This window comes from Raphanus sativus, chromosome 7 (assembly GCF_000801105.2).
Source record: "Raphanus sativus cultivar WK10039 chromosome 7, ASM80110v3, whole genome shotgun sequence".
Lineage (NCBI taxonomy): Eukaryota > Viridiplantae > Streptophyta > Magnoliopsida > Brassicales > Brassicaceae > Raphanus > Raphanus sativus.
The window spans coordinates 1,783,266-1,802,166 of NC_079517.1; the positions used below are offsets into that span (position 1 = coordinate 1,783,266).

At 40.2% G+C, this 18,901-nt stretch overlaps 6 protein-coding genes across 9 annotated transcripts; 4 read left to right on the plus strand and 2 right to left on the minus strand.

The window, feature by feature from the left end:
* The first annotated feature begins 478 nt into the window (after nucleotides 1-478).
* Nucleotides 479-2,606, plus strand: LOC108815809 (myb-related protein 1). 4 transcript variants are annotated; one of them, XM_018588309.2, is made up of 7 exons: nucleotides 479-652; nucleotides 742-957; nucleotides 1,045-1,121; nucleotides 1,213-1,270; nucleotides 1,361-1,445; nucleotides 1,533-1,602; nucleotides 1,766-2,606. In XM_018588309.2, exons 2-7 carry the CDS (start codon nucleotides 750-752, stop codon nucleotides 2,441-2,443), a joined length of 1,176 nt encoding a protein of 391 aa, XP_018443811.2. In that variant the 5' UTR covers nucleotides 479-652; nucleotides 742-749; the 3' UTR covers nucleotides 2,444-2,606. The 4 variants fall into 4 exon arrangements, with proteins under 4 accessions (XP_018443811.2, XP_018443812.2, XP_018443810.2 ...); XM_018588310.2 differs by having other exon boundaries at nucleotides 1,778-2,606; XM_018588308.2 differs by having other exon boundaries at nucleotides 480-652; nucleotides 746-957; nucleotides 1,760-2,606.
* A 513-nt stretch (nucleotides 2,607-3,119) lies between these two features.
* On the plus strand, nucleotides 3,120-8,455 carry LOC108816387 (general negative regulator of transcription subunit 3). The gene is made up of 16 exons (XM_018588963.2): nucleotides 3,120-3,342; nucleotides 3,679-3,810; nucleotides 3,892-4,029; nucleotides 4,297-4,347; nucleotides 4,544-4,633; nucleotides 4,721-4,867; nucleotides 4,991-5,095; nucleotides 5,236-5,289; nucleotides 5,358-5,987; nucleotides 6,263-6,424; nucleotides 6,560-6,689; nucleotides 6,955-7,076; nucleotides 7,338-7,604; nucleotides 7,691-7,825; nucleotides 7,929-8,113; nucleotides 8,204-8,455. The coding sequence occupies exons 1-16, from the start codon at nucleotides 3,250-3,252 to the stop codon at nucleotides 8,268-8,270; spliced, it is 2,508 nt and encodes an 835-aa protein (XP_018444465.2). The 5' UTR covers nucleotides 3,120-3,249; the 3' UTR covers nucleotides 8,271-8,455.
* Nucleotides 8,456-8,589: 134 nt separating this feature from the next.
* LOC108816394 (glucan endo-1,3-beta-glucosidase 8) lies at nucleotides 8,590-10,583 on the plus strand. The gene is made up of 2 exons (XM_018588969.2): nucleotides 8,590-9,366; nucleotides 9,452-10,583. Exons 1-2 carry the CDS (start codon nucleotides 9,014-9,016, stop codon nucleotides 10,581-10,583), a joined length of 1,485 nt encoding a protein of 494 aa, XP_018444471.1. The 5' UTR covers nucleotides 8,590-9,013.
* A 46-nt stretch (nucleotides 10,584-10,629) lies between these two features.
* Nucleotides 10,630-11,615, minus strand: LOC108816398 (NADPH-dependent aldehyde reductase-like protein, chloroplastic). Its single transcript, XM_018588973.2, has 2 exons — nucleotides 11,193-11,615; nucleotides 10,630-11,125 (listed from the first exon to the last, which is right to left on the minus strand). The coding sequence occupies exons 1-2, from the start codon at nucleotides 11,567-11,569 to the stop codon at nucleotides 10,714-10,716; spliced, it is 789 nt and encodes a 262-aa protein (XP_018444475.1). The 5' UTR covers nucleotides 11,570-11,615; the 3' UTR covers nucleotides 10,630-10,713.
* A 332-nt stretch (nucleotides 11,616-11,947) lies between these two features.
* Nucleotides 11,948-13,468, minus strand: LOC108816397 (ADP-glucose phosphorylase). The gene is made up of 3 exons (XM_018588972.2): nucleotides 12,913-13,468; nucleotides 12,508-12,798; nucleotides 11,948-12,427 (listed from the first exon to the last, which is right to left on the minus strand). Exons 1-3 carry the CDS (start codon nucleotides 13,432-13,434, stop codon nucleotides 12,170-12,172), a joined length of 1,071 nt encoding a protein of 356 aa, XP_018444474.1. The 5' UTR covers nucleotides 13,435-13,468; the 3' UTR covers nucleotides 11,948-12,169.
* Nucleotides 13,469-14,029: 561 nt separating this feature from the next.
* Nucleotides 14,030-18,733, plus strand: LOC108816392 (casein kinase 1-like protein HD16). Its single transcript, XM_018588967.2, has 15 exons — nucleotides 14,030-14,357; nucleotides 15,167-15,597; nucleotides 15,684-15,809; nucleotides 15,890-16,033; nucleotides 16,122-16,177; nucleotides 16,265-16,336; nucleotides 16,476-16,570; nucleotides 16,695-16,761; nucleotides 16,833-16,962; nucleotides 17,058-17,276; nucleotides 17,363-17,493; nucleotides 17,580-17,754; nucleotides 17,844-17,934; nucleotides 18,006-18,352; nucleotides 18,435-18,733. Exons 2-15 carry the CDS (start codon nucleotides 15,229-15,231, stop codon nucleotides 18,492-18,494), a joined length of 2,082 nt encoding a protein of 693 aa, XP_018444469.2. The 5' UTR covers nucleotides 14,030-14,357; nucleotides 15,167-15,228; the 3' UTR covers nucleotides 18,495-18,733.
* The last annotated feature ends 168 nt before the right edge of the window (nucleotides 18,734-18,901 follow it).

Sequence of the window (18,901 nt, forward strand, 5' to 3'; positions counted from 1 at the left end):
ACCCTCAAGTAGGAGCAAAAAACAATACAGACAAGTGGAAAGCATTGAGATTATTCCTCAAGAGAGAGAGAGAGAGAGAGAGAGAGAGAGAGAGAGAGAGAGAGAGAGAGAGAGAGAGAGAGAGAGAGAGAGAGAGAGGTTAGAGCTGTGGACTTTGAAAAAAAACTGAGGAATAATGAAAGAGAATGTATTCCCCTTGCCCAAGTAGAAAAGTTTTCAAATTTTTTTTGGAGAATAAGATACTTTCGTATGCCAGAATGGTGAAAGAATGTGCATACGATGCATTAGTTGTTGTAGGATCAATTCTGGTATCTAATGCTAGGCTTGAATTGCAGTTGAAAAACACTAATTCAAAGGAATAAATACAAGGAAAAAAAATATAATCTAAAAAAAAACAACCTACAATTGAAACGATAAGAACACAAACAACAAAGCTACGATTAGACCAGTTATTCATATTCCTTACCTAAGTTATCATCCTCTATATAAAGCAAAGTTGCAAAGACCTTTTACTCTTCAGAAACCAAGAGCCTGAGTATAAATAAGGAAAGGAGCAAAAGACAACTTCCCAAGTTGGTGGAGTTGAAGGGCATAGTGTACTATCTCTGAACTGAGAGAAGCAGGCTGCATTTTAAAACTAAGATTGTGTCAGGTAAAAGAAAAACATTTGGTCACTACAACTCATTATTAATGCAGTTTTGCTAGGTGAAGATAGACTTACTTTTTTATTTTATTTTAAAGACAGACTTATGTATTACCACAATCAGCACCAAGGAAAGAGCATCCTCTCTTCATCTAGAATGCCAATTCCAACTGAAAGGCATCCATTTCTCCGAGGAAATGGCCCAGGAGATTCTGGACTCATCCTCTCAACCGATGCGAAGCCACGGCTAAAATGGACCCCGGATCTTCATGAGAGATTCGTCGAAGCAGTCAACCAGCTTGGAGGAGGAGAAAGTAAGCTAAATTATTAGCAAATAAACCATCTTTTACAATCAGGCTTTTAGACATAATGTACTAATGTGTATAGTTTTGTCTCTGCAGAGGCTACTCCTAAGACAATCATGAAAGTCATGGGTATCCCAGGCCTTACCTTATATCATCTCAAGAGTCACCTTCAGGTAAAATCTATCAGCATTTCACAGAGACATTTACCTTAAAAATCTTCCAGCTTTGCAAAGGTTATTAAGTTCATTTTTTTTTTGCTACCAGAAATATAGGCTGAGCAAGAACCTTAATGGACAAGCTAACAGCAGTTTAAACAAGACAAGTAAGCTTAGTTATCCATTACTCAGATAGAAGAATCTTTTCATCTAAGGATTCATTTTTCTTTAAGGAACTAATAGTTACTTGGGTTTAGGTGTGATGACCATGGTAGAAGAAAACACCCCTGAAGCAGATGAAAGCCAGAGCGAGAGTTTAAGCATTGGACCACAGCCGAGCATGTAAAGAATATGGCTATTTGCTTTTGCTTACATAGTCTTAACTTATTTAAAAAAATTCAAAAAAATGACATGCATATGTGTACACAGGAACTTGCCCATAAGTGACGCTCTTCAAATGCAAATAGCGGTTCAGAGAAGGCTACACGAGCAACTTGAGGTATCACATATTAGAAACTGTGGATTCACTCTATATAAAGCAGCATAATAAAGACATAACTACAGAACATCAATAGAGGATTAAAACTCTATCTAGAAACAGAAACAAGAAAGCATTTAGATACATTTTCATTATAATTTTATTAAAACTGAGCCAGGTACAGCGACATTTGCAGCTCAGGATAGAAGCTCAAGGGAAGTACCTGCAAGCGATTCTGGAGAAAGCACAAGAGACACTTGGGAGACAGAACCTTGGTCCAGCTGGGATCGAAGCAACCAAAGCTCAGCTCTCAGAGCTAGTATCTAAAGTCTCATCTGAATATCCAGACGCTAGCTTCCTAGAACTGCAGAATCTACACCACCAACAGATGCAAACAGCTTATCCACCACCAAACTCCTCCCTGGAGAGTTGCCTAACCTCAAGTGAAGGAACCCAGAAAGCTGCTCCAAAGATGCTTGAGAACAGATTGGGACTAAGAACATATCTTGGGGATTCAACTTCAGAGCAGAAAGAGATAATGGAAGAACCATTTTTCCACAGAATGGAGCTCACATGGGCAGAGGAGGAAGAAGGTCTCAGAGAGAATAACGGGACGTATCTTTCAACAATGGAACAGAGAAGCTCGTCTTCGAGAAGAAGCCCTGGAAGATTGTCAATAGGAGTGGGATTACAAGAACACAGAGGTGGTGGGTACACAGAGGAAAGATTCAACGAGAATGGAGAAGATTGCAAGGTTGAAACACAGGCCAGAACAGATCTAGATCTTAACACACATGACGACGAAACATACATCACAAGGCGTCCTAAACAGTTTGATTTGAATGGTTTCAGCTGGAGTTGAGAAAGTCTAAAAGCTTCAAAATGGCTGCACCACTATTTGAAACAAAAGAGACATGTTTTTTTTCAAAATGTGCACCACTATTTGCCTAGTAATATGATCATCATGTATGATACATTTGTATTACTAACTTCATGTTTTCGAATGAAGAACGTTTATAGAGAGACACACATGATCTTGAACAAGTTTTACGAGTATGTGTACATTTACATAGAGATCATGGATGCTTTGGCAAATAACGCGAACGATTTTCAAAAGAAAGAGTATGATTTTACCATGTTTAGTCCCTGAAATACTTTTAGACGCTTAATTAATTCTACCCGAAATAAGTTTGTGGCTCACTTAATTAAGCATTACATGGGTTGGTTAAACTTGTGTGCTGTTCATATTTTAGTTTTAAGCCAAACTCCCATTAAACTAAATTTTGTTTGTATTTGAGTTCCTCAAGCAAGTAAAAAACATTTAATATCTATTTTCTTATGAATCTTACAGTAATTTCTTCAATAAACGTGTGACTGACTAGACTTCTTTCACATTTGGAAAAAGTTTAGTTCTAAAGTAAATAAATTAAAAATTGGGGGTCCATTCAGAAAGTAACAAAAATAAGGGGGGGGGGGGGGGGGGGCAAGTCGGAGAATAAAAGCCCACTATATATACTTTAATTCTGGGCCGTCGATGGTCGTCGAACTCGGATCCTCTAACTCGGTTCTGATTTTTGTCGGAATCATCCTTTAAACGATCCAATCAAATTTATCACCTCCTTCCACTCTTCTGTCTGAAACTGAAAACCCTAATTACCATCAGCTCTAATGGGTGCGAGCCGGAAATTACAAGGCGAGATAGATCGGGTGCTGAAGAAGGTTCAGGAAGGCGTTGATGTTTTCGACAGCATCTGGAACAAGGTACCCTAAAATGATTCCAATCACACGATTTGTGTTAGGTGATATGGAGAGAATGCATGAAGATCTATTAGTCTGTGGACCATTTCATCAACATCAATTATAGAATTGAGATTACTGAAGAAGCAGTGTGTGAGATGAGATGATCTATTCTTTTATATAACTTTGGTTTTTGTTTGTTTTGTGAGTGAATTTTTTTACACAGTGGAACTGAGTATCGAGCTCCGTTTGTTGTTTATGCAGTGGAATGTGAGCAGAATGTTTGTTTTTCGAAGCAGAGAAAAGTTTTTTTTTTTTTTAGTGGACAGAGGACAAAACCGGGTTTTTTTGGTGTTGCAGGTATATGATTCGGATAATGTAAACCAAAAGGAGAAGTTTGAGGCGGACTTGAAGAAGGAGATCAAGAAGTTGCAGCGGTACAGGGACCAGATCAAGACTTGGATTCAGTCTAGTGAGATCAAAGATAAAAAAGTCTGTGCTTTTCTTTCTTCTACGCCTTTCCTGATATGTATGCTCAAGACTCAACTGAGCCGAATCTGTTATTTGATTTAGGTCAGTGCATCATATGAGCAATCCCTGGTTGACGCTCGGAAGCTCATTGAGCGAGAAATGGAGAGGTTTAAGATCTGTGAGAAAGAAACCAAGACAAAGGCCTTCTCTAAGGAAGGACTGGGTCAGCAACCTAAAACTGTAAGCATTTCTCCAAGTTTCCTTTGATTTAATTCAAAACGAATTTTATATTTTAGTGTTTGGAATGCCAATAATTTTAGGAAGCTGGTTTTTCTGTTGATCTGAAATATATCACACAATATTCAGATTGTCATTTATATAGCAAAATACTTGGTTTCAATTTTGTAGAATATTGCAGCAACTATTTAAGAAGCAACTATTACATAGTACTTAAACCTCTTATTGATAGTCAGATTATTGACTGTGTCTCTGCTTCATGTTTAATAGGACCCAAAAGAGAAAGCAAAGTCAGAGACAAGAGATTGGTTGAACAATGTGGTAAGTTGCTTAATTGTTGATTCTGGAACCCCTTCCTTTAACAGAAACGTCAAAGCGGATTTATATTAATGGTGTTTTTGAGACCCTAGGCTAATTGTGGGTTGATGTGCCCGGAATCCTAGGTAGTCAGGTCCTTATGGATTATCTTAAATCATTGCTTTAGCTGATTAACCAATCATTTTCATGCTTTTGATAGGTGAGTGAACTCGAGTCACAGATTGATAGCTTTGAAGCTGAGTTGGAAGGACTGTCTGTCAAAAAAGGAAAGACAAGACCGCCCAGATTGGTAAGCTCAGAAAAATATGCATATTATGCAAATGCTTTTATTCCTTGCTTGTGGTGAGTTATGTTGTTTGTTTTATATCCCTTTCAGACACATCTTGAAACATCTATTTCAAGGCACAAAGATCATATAATAAAGTTGGAGTTGATCTTGAGGCTTCTGGACAATGATGAATTAAGTCCAGAACAAGTAAATGATGTCAAAGATTTTCTAGATGATTATGTTGAACGAAATCAGGTCTGCGTCATCTATAACAAGGAATATCTTACTTATATGTTTTTAATATAAGTTACTCTGGGGTTCCAACATTATTAGTAGGCTGATATTCTCCTGGATTATTTTTAACTTTTCCGTATGTAGGATGATTTTGACGACTTCAATGATGTTGACGATCTCTATAGCACGTTGCCGCTTGATGAGGTGGAGGGTCTTGAAGATCTAGTTACTGCTGGCCCCCTTGTCAAGGTGAATTTTTCTTGCAATTTCTCTGTTTGCTTAATTCTCTTATCTCTTTGTGGAAACAGGAACTGCTGTGTCTTTTTGTAAAGTGATAAACTCAGGACATGTAGCGTTAGATTAGTAGTAACGTGACTTAAATTTTTCAGGGTACTCCTCTGAGCATGAAGAGTTCTTTGGCAGCACCAGCAACTCAGGTTCGGGTAAGTATTCGTATATCCCTTTGTTTGAAGAATATCTTGTTTATGTCAATATTTTTGTTTTGTTTCAGAGCATAAGTTTGCCAGATGATACAACTGTACCGGACAGCAACTCTGAGACACTTCCAAAAACCCCTCCAGCGAAAAATGGCGGAAGCCTTCTCTCAGCACCATCAACACCCGTTGGGGGACGTTCAAGTCTGAATGTTCCCGTCAGTAATGTTCCAAATGCACCAGTTGCCGTATCAACTTCTATTCCTGTTCAAACTTCCACGGAAAGCATGGGAAGTTTGTCTCCAGTGGCTTCAAAGGAAGACGACGCAACAACCTTGTCTTCCCGTAAACCACCCTCGTCTGTTGCTGATGCTCCATTAAGGGGCATTGGTAGGGTTAGTATCCCCAACCAGCCCCAACCAAGTCAGCCTCCGTCTCCAAGTCCTGCTAATGCAGCTCGCATTAGTGCCACTTCAGCAGCTGAAGTTGCAAAGAGGAATATAATGGGAGTTGAGAGCAACGTCCAACCTCTAACTTCTCCGGTGAGCAAAATGGTATTGCCACCAGCTGCGAAGGGTAATGATGGAACTGCCTCTGATAGCAACCCTGGTGATGTTGCAGCAAGTATTAGTAGAGCTTATTCACCGTCTATTGTATCTGCTTCGCAGTGGAGGCCTGGGAGTCCCTTTCAGAGTCAGAATGAAACGGTACGTGTTTTAAATTAGATTATGATCCCAAGGAACTCTAGGACATTTATTCTGACCAATATCATGGCTTTATTTGTTAGTTTTGCTCCTATTCTAGAACATACTTCAGAAAAAACATCATGGCTTTTTTATGTGTAACTTTGTCTAGAGATGGGTTGACACTCTTAACATAATACTACTAGGCTCTCTGAGATGTATTCCCAGGGTGTTACATCCCATGGTTTGTGGTTTGTTAGGTTCTACGGTCCTGAAATGTATTTCTCTTTCGCTTTTAGGTCCGTGGAAGAACTGAAATAGCACCAGATCAAAGAGAGAAATTCTTACAGCGGTATCAGCAAGTACAACAAGGCCATGGGAACATCTTAGGCATGCCTTCTCTATCTGGAGGAAACGAGAAGCAGTTCTCCTCACAACAGCAAAATCCTCTTTTGCAGCAGGTAGCGTATTTATTTTGTTTGTATGTTGTGTACTTACCAGGCTTTGAGGCCGATCGTTCTAAATTTTATGGAAAAATCACATGATTAATGATACTCAAAACATACCATCGTAATAAGATATTTTTATTTTCTCAGAGTTCTGCCATGTCTCCTCATGGTAGCATGGGAATTCAGGCACCAGGTTTTAGTGTCATGAGTTCTACTTCCTTACAGCAGCCATCAAATGCCATGACTCAACAGCTGGGTCAGCAGCCTTCTGCTGCAGGTAAAATTACTGTTTAGGATAATCTCAGTGGTTTATGGTATAATTGTCTATCCGACACTATTTCGTGTATCTATGGTCAAATGCAATCTAAGGGTCATATTATTCAATTATAACCATTCTTTGTGAAGTTTAACCACAATGTGAAGAAGTTCAATACGTTGTGGCAGTTACTTAAATCCTAGAGCTGTTGGACCTCAGTTTTTTGTTTCAAGTTTTGAAAGTGCAGACGAAAAAGTAAGAGACCGGGTTTTTGATGTTTGTGCAGATGTAGATCATGGCAGAAATGATGATCAGCTGCAACAAAACTTACCTGATGATTCAACTTCCATAGCAGCTTCTAAAACCATTCCAAATGAGGATGATTCTAAAGGTCTATTTGATACTCCGGTAAGCATGAGCAGTGCTAATTTATTAGCCGTTAGTATCTCGTTACCAATAATATGAATAAAACTAAATGTCCTTGGTGGTGTTGGTGAATGTATTGATTTGTCATTCCTTCGCTTAAACTTCACATATATGGAATTCACTAGTGAATGTGGTCTATTATGAAGAGACAGGATAACAATAGATGTATTCTGTTTAACTAAGCAACTATCTAAGGCTAGCCTCTTACCATATCTACTTTGCGTCTTTTTGGTTTAACCACAGTCGGGAATGCCCAGCTACATGTTGGATCCAGTACAGGTAACCAGGGACGGCCCTGATTTCTCTCCTGGGCAACCAATACAACCCGGTCAATCTTCAAGCAGCCTCGGTGTCATTGGACGCAGAAGTAACTCTGAATTAGGAGCCATTGGTGACCCTTCAGCTTTAGGGGCAATGCATGATCAGATGCACAATCTCCAGATGCTTGAAGCAGCGTACTATAGACTTCCTCAACCCAAAGATTCAGAACGTCCTAGACCCTATACTCCGGTACTCCATTCTTCTGAGTTCTCTTTCTTTCTTGACTTAATAATATTCCCTTTAAATTTGATATTCACTGCTATGAGTTTGAACAGAGGAACCCTGCAATCACACCTCAAACATTTCCCCAAACACAAGCGCCAATCGTAAACAACCCCTTGTTCTGGGAACGTTTAGGCAGCGATGCTTATGGAACCGATACTTTGTTCTTTGCATTTTATTATCAGCAGGTACAAAAGTATTAACGCCCCATATCTTTGGTTTTTTCCTCAGCCTTGTGGGTTAAGTGTTGTTTTTTTTATTCTTTGTTCTTCTTATTTTGCTTGGGGATAGAACTCGTATCAGCAGTATCTAGCGGCAAAAGAGCTGAAGAAACAGTCATGGAGATACCACAGAAAGTTCAACACATGGTTTCAGAGACACAAGGAGCCAAAGATTGCAACGGATGAGTATGAACAAGGAGCCTATGTTTACTTTGATTTCCAAACCCCCAAAGACGAGAGCCAAGAAGGAGGATGGTATATGATTTATCGATTCTTGTCTTCTTTTCTTCTTTGTCGCTGGAGATAATAACCCTAATGTTTTCTTTCTTTCTGTCTGTTGTGTAGGTGTCAAAGGATCAAAAACGAGTTCACGTTTGAATACAGTTATCTTGAAGATGAACTCGCCGTGTAGAAAAAGATAAAGAGAGATATATGTTTCATAATGTATATACTCTTCAGCAGTGCTTTCTTTCTTTTTTTTTTTTTGCTAAAGTTTGGTAGTGCTTTCTTTCTTTCAATAAACAAATTACTTTTCCGTTTCAAACTTTCAGATAGTAATATTCTCTTGGTTCTATGCAATCCAGATATAATTATTTTTGGTCCAGGCTAAAATAATAACTACAGTATGTTCCTCGAAATCTATACAAGAATGTGCATGTACCTAAGATTATGCAGCGTCGGTTTTAAGATGACTTTATTATTAGTATGGGCATCTTTAGTGGATCACAAAAGCACGTGGAGGGTGTCATGCTTTGGGGATTTGACCTGACGAAGAGCGTCGCTCTTCGTGCCAATCAGGCAATCACTTAGACCCCAAGCAACTTCACTTTGCGTTTTTTTTTATGTACTAATAATAAACTCATCTCAAAGACCGACCAAATACGAACAACTATATAAAAAGAACCTCAACAGATCTATACATTTATTACGTCTAATCATGTAAATCACATTTCACATGGATCCACAGTCATTTTAAGAATGTATCACAGCTTTGATCTCCAAATTCTAAGAGTAGATGTAAGATAATCATAAAACGATTTAGCATCTTCTACTGAACGTCTTCTTCGATTCTACTCATTTCATCGGAAGATCATCAAAATCATAGATCATTCATTTTTTTCCTTAAAGGCTGCCAAAAACAGAGTAAAACTCAAAATGAGAAATCGACGTAAACAGAGCACCACCTCCTCCATCATCTTCCTCTGCATCACCATCTCCTCCTTGTCTTTCTTCTCTATCGCCGTCTCCGCCTTGGGAGTAAACTGGGGAACAATGGCCACCCACCAGCTACCTCCAAAGACGGTCGTACAGATGCTGAAAGACAACAACGTACAAAAAGTAAAGCTTTTCGACGCCGACACAAACACCATGGTAGCTCTTGCCGGCTCAGGCATCGAAGTAATGGTTGCAATCCCTAACGACCAGCTCAAAGCCATGGGAAGCTACAGCAGAGCTAAAGACTGGGTCAGAAGAAACATCACCCGTTTCAACGATGACGTCAAAATCAAGTAAGCAACAAAGTTTTGATTTCACCAAGAGGTCTCTGGTTCGAATACCCACTGGAACGAAACTAATATTTAATTTTCTTGGCAGATACGTAGCCGTAGGGAACGAACCTTTCTTAACATCATACAACGGATCATTTATAAACCTAACGTATCCAGCACTCTTCAACATCCAAAAAGCACTAAACGAAGCCGGAGTCGGAGACTTCATCAAAGCCACCGTACCTTCGAACGCCGACGTCTACAGCTCTCCCCCGGACAACCCCGTCCCGTCCGCCGGGAGGTTCCGTCAAGACATCTACGAAGAGATGAGGCTCATCGTCAACTTCTTAGCCCACAACAAAGCTCCCTTCACCGTCAACATCTACCCTTTCCTCAGTCTCTACCTAAGCAGCGACTTCCCTTTCGACTACGCCTTCTTCAACGGCCAAAACACCGTGGACGATAACGGCGTCGTCTACACTAACGTCTTCGACGCCAACTTCGACACGCTCTTGGCTTCGCTAAGAGAGTTAGGACACGGAGGAATGACCGTTATAGTCGGTGAAGTCGGCTGGCCGACGGACGGCGACAAGAACGCTAACATCCAAAACGCGGAACGCTTCTACGCGGGCCTTCTTCCGAAGCTAGCGGCGAACAGAGGAACACCTATGCGTCCTAGCTACATCGAAGTGTATCTCTTCGGTTTCATCGACGAGGACGCAAAGAGCATAGCTCCCGGGAACTTCGAACGTCACTGGGGGATATTCAAATACGACGGCCAGCCTAAGTTTCCGGCTGATCTGTCGGGGAAAGGTCAGAAGAAGGTCCTGACGGGAGCTCAGAACGTTCAGTACTTGCAGAACCAGTGGTGTATGTTGAATCCTAATGCGATCAGTTTTAGTAACAGTACTAACCAGCTTGGGGATAACGTGAACTACGCGTGTACTTTCTCTGACTGTACTGCTTTGGGGTATGGTTCATCTTGTGGGAATCTTGATGAGGTTGGGAACGCGTCGTATGCGTTCAATATGTATTTTCAGGTGCAGAATCAGAAAGCAGAGGCGTGTGACTTTGAAGGGCTTGCGATGATCACTACTAGGAATATCTCTCGTGATCAATGTAACTTCCCTTTACAGATTGGTGATCCAACATCAGGGCATTGTGATCATAGGTATATGTATGGTTCTAGTGTCCGGTTCGGTTTAGTTAGTATGCTATTGCTCTTTATGGCACTATGAGCTTGTCTTGTCTGTTTTGTAGTATACTAAACTATATTCATTTGAGGAATTGTTACAGTATAATCATATATACATTCAATAAAATGTTACATAAACTCAAGAAGCAAAGATTTAAGACACTAAACCATATTCATTTGAGGAATGCACCGTTAGCAACAATGACTTGGCCATTAATCCACTCACCACCATCACTAGCCAAGAAACCAACAACAGGAGCAATGTCTCTGGTCTCACCAAGCCTACCAAAAGGGCTCCTTTCGATGATGCTCCTCACCGTCTCCTCTGTTTTTCCGCTGAAGAACATCTCAGTCGCGACAGGACCTGGAGAAACACAGTTTGCAGTGATCCCTGAGCCTTTGAGCTCCTTGGCGAGAATCTTCACCATTGCCTCAACGGCTGCTTTTGATGCTGTGTAAGCTCCTTGTCCGGGGATTAACGCCTGGGTTAAGGAAGAAGTTAGGAGTATGATACGACCACCGCCTCCACGTTTTAGCCTCTTGGAAGCTTCTTTGCAGCAGAGGAATGACCCTCTCGTGTTCACCCTGAAACAAAGGAAAAGTCATTTGATAACACTACAAAACAATAATGTGAAAAGAAACAGACTCTGACCTGAAGATGCGATCGAAATCATCAACGGGAGTGTTGGCGATGGAGGGGTAGTTGGGATCGACGATCCCAGCTGAGTTAACCAGGATGTGAACCGGCGAGTTGAAGGCTATCTCCGCCGCGTCGAAGAGAGACTCTACTTGGCTTGAGTCCGAGATATCTGCACGGCACACGACGGCTACCGGACTGGCACCGGTGGATGAGTTGATTTCCGCGGCGACTTGATCGGCGTCAGTGGATCTGGTGGTGTAGTTGATGACTACCTTCGCGCCGAGCTCTGCGAGGTGTATAGCTACGGCTCGGCCGATTCCACGAGATGAACCGGTGACTATCGCCACTCTGCCGGCGAGGGAGTACGGTGGAGAAGAAAGTGCAACCATGAGGACCAGCTAAAATCCGTTAGACGACAACTGACTGTGTTTTGGTTTTAACTGTGTTCTGTTTTGGTTTGAGAACGTCTGCCACGTGGCTTCTTTTGGACTATGTATATCTCAATGTTTGTTTTGTCTGAATGTTTGATCATTTTTGTCTTTAATCAAATAGAGTTTCTCTTCTTCAGTTCTTCTATTAGGACAAAATTTGCATCACATGTTTTCTGTTTCGATGTTTCTAGGACTCTGTAAACGCCAACGTCTAACGGTTCAAGCATCGTCTAGTGAGCTGGGACACAGAGAATTTGGTTTAATTCAAGGAACACAACATGAGGTATTATTTGTAGTCGGAATTTTTTTCTTTTGAAGAGAAAAGATGTCCGTGAATGAGTCTTAACACGTTTTTTTAAAGGAACTCAGCTTATTACAAAAGACCTAATACGTATTGTTTACATGAATGTTATTTGAATCAAAGCTGAAACATCTTCTCTTCTTCCACAGATGAAACAGAGACGATGAGCAAGAGACACGTTTCCTCAAAGAAGCAAAAAAAAATCCCACACCAAGGACTTTCCCTCAGAACCTCAGGTTGGAAGAACAAAACCGGATTCAAGCAAGGCTAACTTCACGCAAAACCTTTGTTACATCCTCGGGGAAAACAGGGTTTATGTAACACCCTGTTCCCATCTCAAACCCCCCAACCCCGGAAAGCTGAGGTACGATCTGTAAGAACCAGTGCGTGTAAGGTAACTGCGACTCCGTCACCTTGAGGGGAGAAGTGTGGATCATGTAATTATAAGGAGGGTCGTTTAGCTGCTTCGCTATCTTCTGAAGCACGAGTTTCAGAAGTCCTCCAAGGTCAACAGCCTGTAAGTAAACCAAAACTAACGTAAGGTTTGATAATCCAAAAAATGTAAAACTTAGTAGCAATTAAAAAAAGGCTTAACCTTGACGTCATCGAGATGATGGAAGTGGGAAGAGTGATACTTTGGAACAATCCAAACCTCAAAGGGATACGTAGAAGCATAAGGAGCAACGGAAACGAAATGAGACGACTCATCGATCACAAAGTGTTTTGCTTTAGCTTCACAGAGACAACACTTCCCAGTCTCCTCGAAATAATCTTTAGTTCCATCAAGCCGTGAAGAAACCGTCGGAGGAACAACAGGGAGAGCCATTATCTGACTGTGGGAGTGACTCATCGACGCTCCTGCCGACGCACCATGGTTCTTGAACACCTTCACAATACAAAAAACAAGTCTACATAAGAAACACAAAGATCCACACATAAGATCAAGCTTACAGTGAGATTAAGCCACGTGTTAAAAGTTAGCTAGCTAACTACTTTTTACCTGAATGTAATTGATGGAATCGTGTTGAGCGATCTGCTCGATCCTCTTCCTATAGGCGATCATAACATCGCCGATACCCACCGGATCAACATCGGAGAGCTGAATCGAGTGAAGAGGGGCTTCGATCACCACGTCGTGGAATCCGAACCCGACTATACTCCGATTCAGGTTGCTCCGATTAGTATCCGTCGATTGGGTCTCGAGATTCCTGCTTAGAGCCGGGTAGAGATTCTCGATGACCCGGATTTTCCAATTCGGATCGTCATCATCATCCGGCGGGACGCGGAATATCTCCGGAGCGCACTCGTGCTCGCGGCCGATGCAGAAGGGGCAAGATGAAGGTTTTTTGGGATTAGGGTTCTCTGGAGATTTTGATTTGAAATCGGTCGGTCTCTTGGCTCGGGCGGGGGAGAATATGACCCAGCGGTTAGTCACCGGATCTTTTCTGAGCTCGGGAGACCGAGTCTCGACCGAGTCGGCGCCGCCGTGATCGGGAGGAGGGGTATGACTCGGTGACGCCATCCTTCTCTCAGTAACAGCTAACGACACACTCGCTTTTGAAGGAGTTGATCTAAACCGAACGGTTTAGATGGATTTTTTAATCGGAGTTCTTGGTCTACCCCAAACCGAACCGAACTTTATAAAAAATCAGTTAATATGCCTTCTCGCGGAAAGCGACATCGCTTAACTCGTTTTATTACATGCGGTGAGAAAACTATATGTACTTTGAAATCAAAAAGAATGTTCTACAGTATATTCTACAGATAAATTCTCATAAGTTTGGTCAGATCAGAAACTAATCTTCATCTTTTGTTAAAAAACTACATTTTACACTAATCTTCATCTTTTTTTTTGGTATTCTGCGTAAAGTGTATGTGAGGGGGTACACGTGAACGTGGTAGTGGAAACAAGTCCCATTACATGCGTACGAACGTGTTAAATTAATATATGAACAAATTTAAAAATAATAAACTATACGACCAACCCCAAGATAAACAGCAATAATCAGACCATTAACATTACAGGTAGTGGTACGGCCCGGGTAGTACACACATGACTAGAATTTTCTAATTTCAAAATTTATATTAGTTTTTTTTTTCTCTCAAGGGAAAATTAAAATAAAAAAAACTTCACCAAATATATGCCAGAAATTTTTCTAAAAAGATCAACACTTCCCCAAATCTGCACCTCCTCTCATCTATATTTCCATCTTCGTCTTCGTTATTTATAACCCAAAATCTATCTAACAGTTTTGTCTCTCTATTTAATATATTTCCGTCTCCTCTCCAAAGTGTTGCTTCAGAGGTACAAAGTTCCAACATTTAAATCGCCGTTGTTGGGAGATCTGAAAGGCTTGTTCTTTTTTTTGTGTGGATCGATTCCATCATCAACATCATAGTCCGATCATCGTTCCTTTTGTAAAGGTTTATCTCTAATCGTTTCAGGTAGAAATGTTTTTACTACATCTTGTTTTGATTCGGTTTTTGTTGTTGTGTTTTAATGTTTTTTTTTGTTTGTGTCTTTGAAGTCATTTACTTGTGTTCTTATAAAAGATCTTGTTTTTGGATGATTGAACTTTTTTTTTAATTTTATCAACATGTTGATTCTTATTGAAAAAAAAATACTTTTTATGCTGCTTATGTTTAAGATGATAATCACCAGAAATTTGTATTCATGGTATTTGGTCAATATTTTTCTGAGTATTATGCTCTTGTTGATTGCGTTTCTTAGAAGATTAACGATGGTTTTGATACTTTTGAGCCAAAGCTGATGACTTTTATGGTCTGAATTTGGTTTTACATATGATTTCTATTTTTGTTTGCTTTATCTGTTTGATTGGAAAATGCTACTGTATACTAATTGACAATAAAGTGAGTTGATGGGAACAAAAAAAAAGATTGCTCCAAGTGCAAGCCACTGTTTTCTCGTATTCTATTAGGTTGTGCAGTGGCGGAGCCAGCCTAATTGTTTACAGGGGTCAAGCTTAGGATTAACATTATTATTATAGGGGTCAACCAGCTAATTCTGCAATATTTTCCCAGCTTTTTCATAAAAAATACAAGTAAATTTAAGAAAAAATAAAAACCACATGGGTCATATGACCACCCTTTCACAAGGGTAGCTCCGCCACTGAGGTTGTGTAAAGACTTGCTATCACTATAGATTCGTGTCCTCTCTTTTATGTTGTGTAGGTAATGCCAAAATGATTGACTAAATTGTTATCCTCTGCTCTTCCTCTCGTTATGCTCTGCAGGTTAGGTAAACGGTTTATAAAAAAGAAAAAGATTTTTCTTACTCTTTTGTATGGAGTAAGAAATGCCAGAGTTAAGAAGTGGAGCACGTAGATTGAGACAACCTAGACCTCAGGTGATTGATCAGGCAGAAAATATCGAGCTTCCTCCTCCTCCTCAGACTACAACAAGGAGAAGAGGTGGTGGTGGTGTTGGTAGAGGAAGAGGAACCGCTGCAGCTTTAGCCAAAGCCGCCGCACCTCCAAGACCGACCGGTGCTGCTGGTAGGGGTCGAGGCATCAGGTTGATAGATTTAGAAGCAGAGCCTATAGGTGAACCTGCTTTTAATCAAGTCGAAGGGGGAGCTGATAAGGGTATCGCCATGGAAGGTGGTAGTCCAGAGAAGATAGTTGGTGCGGAAGAAGATCCAAGCACAGCTCCAGTCCCTGAAAGGGTAAAGTTTCTTTCATGCTAATTTTATGACATTCAAAATCACAGAGATCTTTTCATATGATTTGTGGTTTCTTCTTTGTTGTATAGGTACAAGTTGGAAGCTCTCCTGTTTACAAGACTGAGAGGAAACTCGGTAAAGGAGGCTTTGGTCAAGTTTTTGTTGGTAGAAGGGTGAGTGGTGGCAGTGATAGGATTGGGCCAGATGCAATTGAGGTATGTTGTCAAGAAGAATACTTAAAAGACAAAAGATAAGTCAAATCTTGAGACAAAACCATTGTTTTCTTTTTTTTCAGGTGGCTTTGAAATTTGAGCACAAAAATAGCAAAGGATGCAATTTTGGCCCACCTTATGAGTGGCAAGTGTACAGTAATCTCAACGGTTGCTATGGAGTTCCTGCTGTACATTACAAGGGTCGTCAAGGAGATTTTTACATCCTTGTATGTATTTTAGTAACGAAATTATCATTTATACTTCGAGATTGACCATAGTTCTTTGTATTGAGAAACGTTTCAATAAATATTTCAGGTCATGGACATGCTTGGTCCAAGTCTCTGGGATGTTTGGAATTCTTCAGGGCAATCGTAAGAAACTAACTCTTTTCTTTTCACCACATTTTCTTTCTCTTTGCAATTTTTTTTAATGTGATCCATGTTCATGACATGTGGCAGGATGTCACCAAACATGGTAGCGTGCATTGCAGTTGAGTCCATATCTATTCTTGAGAAACTTCATATGAAAGGGTTAGTGAAAACTGTTTTCTTGCTAGCTTCTTGTCTAATAGTTCCATTCTTTTCAAGGAAATAATTCATTATTTTTTACCACAATATGTTTTCCTTTTAGCTGATTTTAATGGCACGTTCCTTCTCTATGTCAAAATAGGTTTGTCCATGGAGATGTGAAGCCTGAAAACTTTTTACTCGGTCAACCCGGAACAGCAGATGAGAAAAAACTCTACCTCATCGATCTTGGTCTAGGTGAGTTTTTTTTTTAATCATTTTATTATTATGAATTTATGTACTAATAAATTCCTTCTCTTCTTAAGTGGTTCTCTCATTTGATGTTTATATTAGTTTTTCAAATAATCTTCTTTTGTTGCAGCATCAAAATGGAAAGATTCTCATTCAGGCCAGCATGTTGAATATGATCAAAGACCTGATGTGTTCAGGTATTTTCATTCGTGTGTATTTTACCGTTAATATATATATAAATATATAATGTTTCCTTACATGTTTACAGGGGGACTGTAAGGTATGCAAGTGTTCATGCACATCTAGGACGTACTGGAAGTCGTAGAGATGATCTGGAGTCATTGGCTTATACTCTAATCTTTCTCTTGAAGGGAAGATTACCATGGCAAGGTTATCAGGTCTGTCTTTACTTCCTCTCACGACCTTACAGCTATTCATCTTTTTCAATGTAGTTAGTGACTTACATGCATCCTTTGCTGTTTTCTTTTGGCAGGGTGATAACAAGAGCTTTCTTGTTTGCAAGAAAAAGATGTCAACTTCTCCTGAACTCATGTGCTGTTTCTGTCCACCACCGTTTAAGCTATTCCTTGAGGCAGTTACTAATCTGAAGTTCGACGAGGAGCCCAACTATGCAAAGCTTATTTCGATTTTCGATACTCTAATTGAGCCATGCGCTTTATCTAGACCAGTTAGAATCGATGGTGCTCTTAAGGTTGCTGCCTGTGTTCATATTGCTAACGTTCTAGACTTAGATTTATAAAATGTTTCTGAAAATGCTTCTTTTTGGCGTGTATATAGGTTGGACAAAAACGAGGAAGACTGCTTCTTAATTTGGAAGAGGATGAACAGCCGAAGAAGAAAATCAGAATAGGCACTCCTGCCACTCAGTGGATTTCAGTTTATAACGCTCGTCGTCCCATGAAACAGAGGTAAAGAAAATAGTTTTTGCATATACACTTGAAGGTTATACCAAATCCCCTCACTAACTGTTTAATCTTAATTTTTTCTTATGTAGATATCACTACAATGTTGCAGAAACAAGACTGAGCCAGCATGTACAGAAAGGGAATGAAGATGGTCTTCTGATTAGCTGCGTAGCATCAGCAGCGAATCTCTGGGCCCTCATTATGGATGCTGGAACTGGATTTACCTCTCAAGTTTATGAATTGTCAAAGGTCTTCCTGCACAAGGTAATAATAACTAATAATCAGTTTAAGTAAATTAGGAAACAATATGTTCTGTAATAACGTAGTAACTAATTTTTTTTTTTAATCTGCAGGACTGGATTATGGAACAGTGGGAAAAGAACTACTATATAAGTTCCATAGCTGGTGCAGATAACGGGAGCTCTTTAGTTGTTATGTCAAAAGGTTAGTAGTAATCTTCGAATCTTTATGTTGCACGTGACAATAACCTTATAACTTGTTGTGAATTGGTGTAGGAACATCTTATACACAGCAGTCATACAAAGTGAGCGACTCGTTTCCATTCAAGTGGATAAACAAGAAATGGAAAGAAGATTTTCATGTAACGTCGATGACAACTTCTGGTAACCGTTGGGGTGTGGTGATGTCGAGGAACGCTGGCTTCTCTGATCAGGTAGTGGAGCTTGACTTTTTGTACCCGAGCGATGGAATACATAGGAGGTGGGAGAGTGGGTATAGAATCACATCGATGGCGGCAACTGCGGATCAAGCGGCTTTCGTATTAAGCATACCGAAACGTAAAATGATGGACGAAACTCAGGAGACTCTTCGCACCACCGCCTTTCCAAGTACTCATGTCAAGGTGGGTTTCTTTTTTTTTGCTGTTGTTCTGTTTCCATATACTGAAATTAAAACGTGAGGTGTTGGTTTTGATATTTTCTCAGGAAAAATGGGCGAAGAATCTGTACATTGCATCGGTATGCTATGGGAGGACAGTGTGCTGATGTGACACTAAGCATCTTATGTTCTGTTAGAAAGGGCCAAGGAGAATTGGATCTGCTTAAGGGTAGGTCGTGTCATAATACCACCAATCAAAAGAGGTAAAACCAGACGCAGCCTGTTTTGGCTGGTTAAATGTAATGAAAATAGATGTGTCTTTGGTAATGTTGTAACAAGTTACAAAAGAGAAGATGGAGTTAGTAATAGAGAAAAAGATTTGAGGGCTTTTGGAAGAGCCTTCCAAGTGTGTGTGCTTATTTTATCCACTTCCTGTTTTGTTTTTAAAATCTGTCAGACAAGGTGAAATAATGTGAGAAACCCAAACTAAAACTTCACCAATATAAAGCGTATTATCCTATCCAAAGCTGTCTTTAATCAAACCGAACTGGTAACTGAGCAGTGTCAGCCTTAC